At 51.1% G+C, this 8537-nt stretch overlaps 1 protein-coding gene across 1 annotated transcript in view; it reads right to left on the bottom strand.

Moving 5' to 3' along the window:
- Window positions 1–5497: 5497 nt before the first annotated feature.
- The window catches only part of PHLPP1 (PH domain and leucine rich repeat protein phosphatase 1), a 181431-nt gene continuing 178391 nt past the window's right edge, over window positions 5498–8537 (bottom strand). The window contains exon 17 of the mRNA XM_045527369.1: window positions 5498–7649. Coding sequence (XP_045383325.1) covers window positions 6480–7649 — 1170 coding nt within the window. The 3' untranslated portion in view covers window positions 5498–6479. The remainder of the gene's footprint in view (window positions 7650–8537) is intronic.

The raw sequence follows: 8537 nt of genomic DNA, 5'->3' as shown, positions 1-8537 counted from the left end.
GAGGTGGGGGGGATGCGGTGGGAGGGGAGGGCTTTGGCCCCACCGGGCCTGTGGTGCCCACGTTACGGTGGGGGGTGTCCAGGAGGGTGGGCGATGAGCCCAGCTGCAGCCACGGAAGTGACCGAGAGCCCCAGGTGAGGGGAGGCGAAGGGAATGGCTGTGGGACCCACCAACCTTCAGGATCAGGCAGGGGACATCCTGCAAAATGGAGCAGAGAAGCAGCAGACCAAGGGTCTCTCTTATCTACGCCTGAGCGCTCAGGGCTCCGGGTGTACTAGGAAGCGTCTCCTGGGCGTGGCAGTGCAGTGGCTGATGGGTCTCCATTGTGGGGACAAGCCTTGTCTGGGCAGCAGGGAGGCAGCAGCTCGTGGGATGTGGACATTTGTCCCTCTTTGATGACTAGAGATGGAAAGTTAGTATCAGCTCTCAGAATGTCACCAGACAGAAGAGTCTGGACAGCAAGAACTTCCCGCTGAGCCAGTTCCCAATGGCCACACGGCCCTTTGGAGCCCTGGGTCGGCCCCCTGGCAACCTCAGACTGGGGGCACGTCCCGGCCCTTCCCACCCCACGCTCTCCGCCCCGCCGCACTCCTTGCTCCCAGGTCTCTCCCGTGGGCTGCCATGTTTGGAACGCGGTTTTGTCATCCGTCCCCGCGGCCCTCTCCCAGCCCCGGGCGCGGCCCTTGCGCGCAGTGCGCGCTCCACTCGTCACGCGGGCGCCCCGCAGCTTCTCAAGGGGCATCGCGGGGCCCCTCTCTGGAGCTCCAGCAGGAAAACACAAGAAAACCACTCGGGAGAACAACACAGTTTGGATTCTGCCCAGAAGTGGGCACTAGGTATCCAGATTGGTGCTCAGTCTAGAACGAAATGGAAGGGAAACAGCCCTCTCTAGTCAAACTGGTGTGCTCGGCGTTTGCGTCCACTGCCCTTTCCCAACACGCGCCAGCTCATGCCTTGCAACATGTGCCAGGAGCCCTGGCGGAACACACGCCCTGCACACTGCCATCCTAGGAATGCAATGATGACACTTAAGCTTGAAAACTGAGGACTCTCAAGACTGTTTACGTGAAAACAGTATGCAAATTGTATGCAGGCAACATTGTAACACATGCCTAATGACGTTTCTAGGGAAAAAATCCTAATGGGTTTGCTTGGTGGTTTCAGTGCGTTGCTGAAGTGTGGCTTATTGTTCTTAAGGTGAGCAGGCATGTGACACACATTTAAATAAGCTATTTTTAACCTACAGAAGTGCTCTAGCAGGAGTATTGAATAGGTCTTAAAAAGTATTGTAGATAGTAAGGCAAATAAAAGACATTTATTTTGTGTGTTTGATTTATTCCTGGCTTATAGGGCAATTTCTATTAAGTGGGAACTGGTTTAAGAACCTCCAAATGTTAATTGTGGAGCAGTTTTCTTAAAGCTCAGAAAAGCAAACGTCCTATAAATGAATTCAAGGAAAGTCAACATCTGGAGGTGCAGCACTGGGAAAATCATCTGAGTTGCCATTTCAAGTCTTTCAGTAGGTAAGATTGGTAATTAGGGCAAAGCACAAGTTTATTGGCATAAGACTGAAGAAACAGTAATAACTTGAAATTGCAGTTTGAAGCCAGTTCTCCTTCTTTGTCCTTAGAAAAGGAGAGGAATGACAATCGGAGTAATTCTAGTCAGGAGCAGATGGAAGAAAATTCTCCAAGTGTTCTATTGTTTCTCCTTTGAACAGGATGGAACCCTGTGTTTCTGATTTAGAATACAATGGAGCGACTAATGAACTGAACTCCCATACATGCGGTGCTTGTTTATGGGGACTTGAATTCAGGCCAGGCAAGGGCATGGCTTCTGCCTTCCTACCACACTGCCCAGGAAATGGAAGGCAGCCTGGGGGACCCATCTGCCCATCTCCTCCTCAGTCTCAAGGGGACACCAGGCAGGGCCTCTAGACTGGTTTCTGACGTTGGTGTGCACCTGTGTGCCATCCTTATGCTGGTTCACGCCCTCACGAGGCTGGCACAGCCACCATCACACCTATGCCGTGTATTCGAGGCCCCGTGTGGGCGACCCAAAGCCAAGCACAGTGGCCAGCTCTTTGCTGGCATTTCCTAAATACTGCTGAATGAACACACGTGGGGAATGAGGTGGGTGCGAGTCAGAGCTGGGTGCTCGTTCTCCCTCACTAGCCCAAGCTGCACCCACTGGATGTAATTCCCACGTTCACTTAGTGCCCAGGGTAACAGGTTTGCCAACTAAGTCTGAACTTTGTAGTAATTTTGGTACTGGTTGGGGTGAGGATTAGGGGAAAAAAAAAACTTTAGAATCATCTTTCAAATAGTTGGCAGTAAGAATCAGTTCATGATAGATGAATGACAATAGTGAAATAAAACAAGGTTTCCATGGACTAATTTGCATAGTGAGTTGAGGGATGCATTGAAAGAAAAATGAAATTCAGTGGCAAGAAATAAGAAAAGCCTATTTTCTCTACCATTACCATATCTTTCCCTCCTATAACAATTCCAGTAGATGTTTCGCTAAGAGTTTTCCATTTGAAAAGGTACTCTTTTTTTTTTAAAGAGACGGGGTCTCACTATGTTGCCCAGGCTGGACTTGAACCCCTGGGCTCAAGCGATCCTCCCACCTCAGCCTCCCGAATAGCTGGGACTACAGGTGTGTGCTACCTCACCCACCTTAATAAATGTACTTTTGCTGTGTTCCCAATTATTTTCATTCAGACCACCCTTAGTTCTTAATTTATAATAATGAGAACACCACTTACACTTAAATAAGGCTCTCCTATTTACAAATCACATTAAATACATTACCCAATTTGATCTCTGTAGAGATTGGTAGGGCAGATACCACAACCCCACACTTTATAGAAATTCTATCTTCTTGCATGTGTCAAGGACGAATTCAAAAACACCTTTGATGAGTGTTCACATGGTCAAATGGGAATTATTTTTTCCCTCCCCATTGGGCCCTATTCCAGCAGGGAGTGGACTCTCAGGTGTTATCCTGAGCATACAACAGCATATGACTCATGCCTTTTGTTTTGCTTTGTTTTTTAAGCATGCGGAATGGGGAATTGAATGGACATTGGATAGACTTCTCTCCCAGCAAAGCCATACGATTCTGTTTATACATCTTAATATTTCTGCATGTCAGCTTCCCACGGAAGAACAGGTGCCTATCACAGGAGCCGACCAGCTGTCACCAGTCACACCACCTTGCAAAGCAGAAACCGCCACAGGTGCAACACACACTACTGTACACAATACGGCTTCTCCGCTGTACTGAATAGCGGCACAGGAAGACTGCTTTCCATCCCGCGTCTAGGCAAATACAGTAATAAGAAACTTCCTAAGCTTTGCTTCTTTTTGGAGAGTGGAGGAAGGATAAAGAACGAACAGGAGTTAAGCCCATTTCCACCCAAAGTCTAACTCACCAGCAGGTGGCGCTGAGTCAAAAGCGATCAAGAGAAACCCGGTCGGACGGGCTGGGCCTCCCGACGCCGGCCCGGGTGTGCCGCGTCCAGGCCGGTATTCGGGCAGCGGCCGGCGAGCGCAGGAGGCCCGCGGGCACGCGCAGGGCAGCATGCGCCGACCGACACCCACCGGCTTCCAGGCGCTCGGCTGGGAGCGTTCACTCTGCTCGCAAGGCTGTAGCCTCGCCAGGGCTTCTCAGCGCCTGCTCCTCTTCCTCCTCCTCCTCCCCTCCCCTCCCCCGCCCCTCCTCCTCCCAATTATCGGACGTCCCAGCAGGAAGTAGGAACACAACAGGCAGGCGTGCCCTTCGCCCTGACACTTACCCTGCAGATACCATGGCTTCAGGGATCTTCAAATACTAAGCACTGTAATATTCTGAAAGGACTTTACAGTTGTATAAGCAGCTCCCCGTTACAATTAGATGCTATTTTGTACAGCAGAAATGAAAAGAAACTCAAAAATAACTGGAGAGGTTCCTCTGCAAGAGCGTGGAGGCCCGTGAGTAAGTCTGTGCCTCTCTGGTCACTCACCATGTGCTTCACTGAATTGTCTTCCCGTCGTCACGCCCTGTTTCCCACAAGCTCCCGAAGGGCAAAGTCTCATCCTGAATCCCCACAGTAGCTTACATGTAGCGTGTGCACAACGGGACTCGACGATGTACGGAACAGCAACAAGCACTGCCTGCGCTGGGGGCTTACGAAAACACCAATCCCAAGTCTCAGATCCCTTTTTCCCGCATCAGAGGTAAGAGTTGGGAACTGAGGCCAGTCTCTGCATGAGACCTTCTCAGTCCAGGGGCTGCCCCTGGCACAGGAGCTGCTGCACGGCCCGTTATGGAATCCCTGAAGCAAGAAGCAATCCGTTGCCTCTGATGACCACACCCGGGTTCTGCCCCCTACAAGTGAGCTTCAGTAGGAGATATCCACACTGATGGGCTGGTCGGCACCACCCACGGTGGCAGCTGAACTCTGCCCAGGGAGGAATTTAAGAACTAAGTCACTTCTGGGGGGGAATTAAGCACTGGTGTGAAAGCCCAGAGCCGTCCAGCCTGCTCTGACCCATGTGGAGTGGGGCAGACAGAGGAAGGCGAGGGGGGCTGGTGAGTGCAGCCGGGGCAGGGGGTCCCAAAACAGTTTGGGTTCCAGTAAAAGAGCACTCTGCTTGCACTTGGGAAGTTCAACTCCCTTGGTCACTGGGTGCCTCACTGGGCTGAGATGAGCAGATTCGTCTTCCTTAGTGATCTCCAAAGAGCACCATGTGCAAGTAGCCCCAGAGGGAAATGAAGTATGGTCATTACCACAGCAAAGCCAGTCCACTGGCTGCCCTGTGAGGGGCTGAGAGCCCACCACCAATTCTACAAGGTAAGAACTATGAACTGCCAGTCACTGAACTAGCCAGGTACCACGCAAGGGCAGGACTGAAAAAGGAGTACAGGTCTACATAGAAAGTTGGTCCAAGTGAGATGAAAACCAATGGTATCATCCACACGCACAGGGAGGGAGTGAGGTGCGGGCGGGAGGACCAGTCTGGAGATGGTTGGGTCAGTTAGGAAAACTGGCTATCTTACGTGCACCCCGCTGTGCCCACATGATTTCCGCTAGTGTTGCAGAGTGAGCCAACCAGCTCTTTATTTTTTCACTGTTCAAATAAAAGGAATATTAACCTGTTTATGTAATCCATGGGCCCCTGGGAAAATTGAAAATGAACTTGGCTTTGTGGGAGTAGTTTTCCAGGGATCTCCTCTATGCAACCTCTATCTATTCCCCTTTTAACATCTACCCTACATCATCATCATAATCACAAAGGCTGTGAGATCAGCTATTTATACTGCTAGCCATAAAGTTAATTTCACTACCTCATTCAGTGTAGGTTAACTTGTTGGGTGTTTTTCCCTTCTAAAAAAAATAGCCAAGTCAGAAGTACCTGATAACCCCAACATTCCATCCATTCAGTCCGAGCCCAAGCTAGTGTGATTGCTGCAAGACACATCTGGCTGCTGAGACAAAAGCAGATGGGTCCAATACTTGTAAATTTTGTATTTATTATAACAAAAATTATGACATGTCCATTTGTGCATTCTGCTTTAATATAACTCTGGGTATGTAAATGGTCTAATGGAACTCTATACAATCATGCTGATTGTGGCAGCAGTAAGGAACACAATTAAAAAGTGTCTGCAGAGTCAGGAGGCTGGGGACAGGAGGGGAGGAAAACAGCTCCAGGGCCCTGTGTGTGCAGGTTCTTGTCTCCCGGCCTACGATCCGCCTCCCTTGGACAGAACTGCCCCAGCTGGCCAGCCTCTTCATTCAATGAAGGAAGGTAGGTTGTGAGGTGGGGGGTGGGGGCAGGGGGCTCCTCAAAGGAGAGGAAGAGAAAAGTCAGTTATTTAGGCTGTGTCCTTGTGCCAAGACTACAAAACATTTTAAGCATCACTATACAACACTGAGCTATTTACAATAGAAATTTCTCAATCAACTGTTCTCTCAGAGAAAATTAGTGAATCCCAGTGACTTAAGTCACCTGACAGAGTAAAGCAACTCCTAGGAGTTAGTCTCCATATTCTACAAATGTCTATCATTTTCAAGACAAAAAAAAGGCCTCCCCCCCCCAAGAAATACAGAATTACAATATTAATAAATCATTTAGCAATGGCAACCTGCCCTGCCTTCCAAACAAAAAGCCATTTTAAAAAATATTACATTATCATTAACTGTTTCTCTGTAATATATTAAACCTTTTCTTCTTTGTCTTTACATATCTGATATGTTAGGGGAAGAAGTTAACAAATTTAAATCATATTGGTAAAGCATCACTAGAAGAAAAGCAGTATTTAAAAAAATAAACAACAGAAAGAGAACGTACAGATTAGCTGCAAAGACAGGTTGGGGACAGTGTCTGGGATAAGGACGTGGAGTAAAACCCCTGGTTTAATGTGAGCCTGGGAGACTCTCACAACTCAAGTCTTTCTCGGTTAGTTTATTTTGTAAATAGGCCCGGACCGGGTCATAGTGGTGTGTCGTAATAGTCTGGCAGCTGCTCCGCCTGGTAGTGCCGCTGGGGCTGCTGCAGCTGGGGCTGGGGCTGTGGCGGCTGCTGCTGCTGCTGCTGCTCCTGGTGATGCTTCATGATTTCTTTGACTTCCTCTTCCAGCTCCGGGGGGATGATGAACTGATCATCAGGATCTGGCTGGGCTGGGGCAGCAAAATAGCCTCCCGGCTTTCGGAGAGGTGCATCTGTAGCCACCTCTATCACGTTGTGGCTCCTTTCCTGGGGTGCGACAGAGCCATTAGCCCTCCGGCGCCCGATGGTCCCCACGGCAGAAAAGTCTGCCTTCCTGGGCAGGCCCAGCTCATCCTCGTTGGCGCTGATGACGATGCCCTCATCGCTGGCCTCGGCGGGCACCTGAAGCAGGTGCTGCTGTTTCTCCTTCTCCTTGGCCCGGCCACAGTGGATGTCCACTTCCACCTCCACCCGGCTGCCGTTGATGAAGACGCCCTCAATGGGTTCTTCATCGTCACTGTCAAGGCCATTGTCGGAGAAGGCGCTGGAGAACGTGGCGCTGGACAGCTGGCGCTGGAAGGAGTTGGACAGACAGACGGGGTGGAGCATGCAGCGCTGCTCGCTGGGGCAGGCGGGGCTGCTCTCATTCAGGGCCCCCGGCGGGGGCTCGTCGGAGGCTGTGGACCCTACCTCGCTGCTCATCTCGGAAGTGGAGAGCTCGCTGCTGATCTCCGAAGCCATGCCGCTGCTGGAGGACGGCACGCCCAGCCCGTCCGAGGGCCGGTCCTTGATCACCATGTTGACCGAGGGCGGGAAGATGCCGGGGCTGGGTGGCGGCACGCTCCCGCCGGCGCCGAGCTCGCAGCAGCAGAAGCTGTCCTCAGTGACACTGAGCTGCACCACCACAGCGCTGATGCTGTCGTGGCAGCCGTAGCTCTGGGCCAGGGTGCACAGCTTCTTGGCAGCAGCCAGGGCATCGGGCACGTTGCGCACGGCCTCCACAGCCTCCTCGATGGACAGGCTGTCCCACAGCCCCTTACTGCCCAGGATGAAGAACTCGTCCTGCGGGGTCAGGAGCACGGACTGCACGTGGGGGCGAGGCACCACACTGGGGTGGAGGAAGGTGTAGCCCAGGATGCGCGTGGACTCAGTCACACCGTTCACCTTGCCGTCCTGGAAGAAGAAGGGTTTCCAGACAGTTAACACAGAGCATCTGGAGCAACTGTGAAGCTTTCCTCTGGGCCACCCAACTGGGGACCACAGGGAAGTGCTGTGTGGCCCCCCCGGGGAAGACATGAGCAGTCACTGTGTACCCTTCATGAGAAGCCCCAGGGCTAGTGGGCCTGCATAGGTAAGCAGCAGTTGGGACAAAAGGAAAAGATTTGGCTATTTGCTTTGGTGGCACCATGTTCACACTAGGTAGCAAGTTCTGTCACTTCTCTAAAGCAAGCCATTTAGAGCATGGTTGAGTAGCTCCTCCTGTAAACCCAGGAAGAGCCTTTCTGAAATAAGCCAGTCCTGAGCAAAGACACACCAGGCAGGTATGTTTCAAGATAACGCCCCCAAATCTTATGTTCCTCTCCGACAGTACACAGATGAGTGGCAGTTGTGTCTGAAGGTCCAGAAGGGACCTGAAGGGGACAGACACTGAAAGTACTCAAATGGTGGAGAAAATCCTGGTGTGACTAGCTGGGTAAGAATGTCCATGTGTGGAGAGGCAGATGCTACAGGAGAAGTGCCAATTCTTATTCTTACAATTTCCTTGAACTTCATTTCCTGGTGGCAAATGCAGAAGGCAAAGTCGACTGGCTTTAATTCAGCTGGGCTCGAGCCATTTAAATCAGCAGCCAAAGTTCCAGACCATTTGCCAGTGACGAGACCTGAGTTTTTATTTTTTCCTCTGTGTTCCTGCTCGGTTCTTTCTTCGTCAAGCCTGGGGTTCTCAGGTCCATCGCGTGCCTTTGTGTGTACCTGGCTTAACACTTCCTTCCAGAGAAGGCTCCACTAGGACAAATGCAACTTTCTGTGTGTCTAGGATGAGCAAGCACTTCTTCCAGAGAA

The sequence above is a fragment of the Lemur catta genome, chromosome 16 (genome assembly GCF_020740605.2).
Source record: "Lemur catta isolate mLemCat1 chromosome 16, mLemCat1.pri, whole genome shotgun sequence".
Classification (NCBI taxonomy): Eukaryota; Metazoa; Chordata; class Mammalia; order Primates; family Lemuridae; genus Lemur; species Lemur catta.
This window is presented reverse-complemented; position numbering and strand designations above follow the sequence as displayed.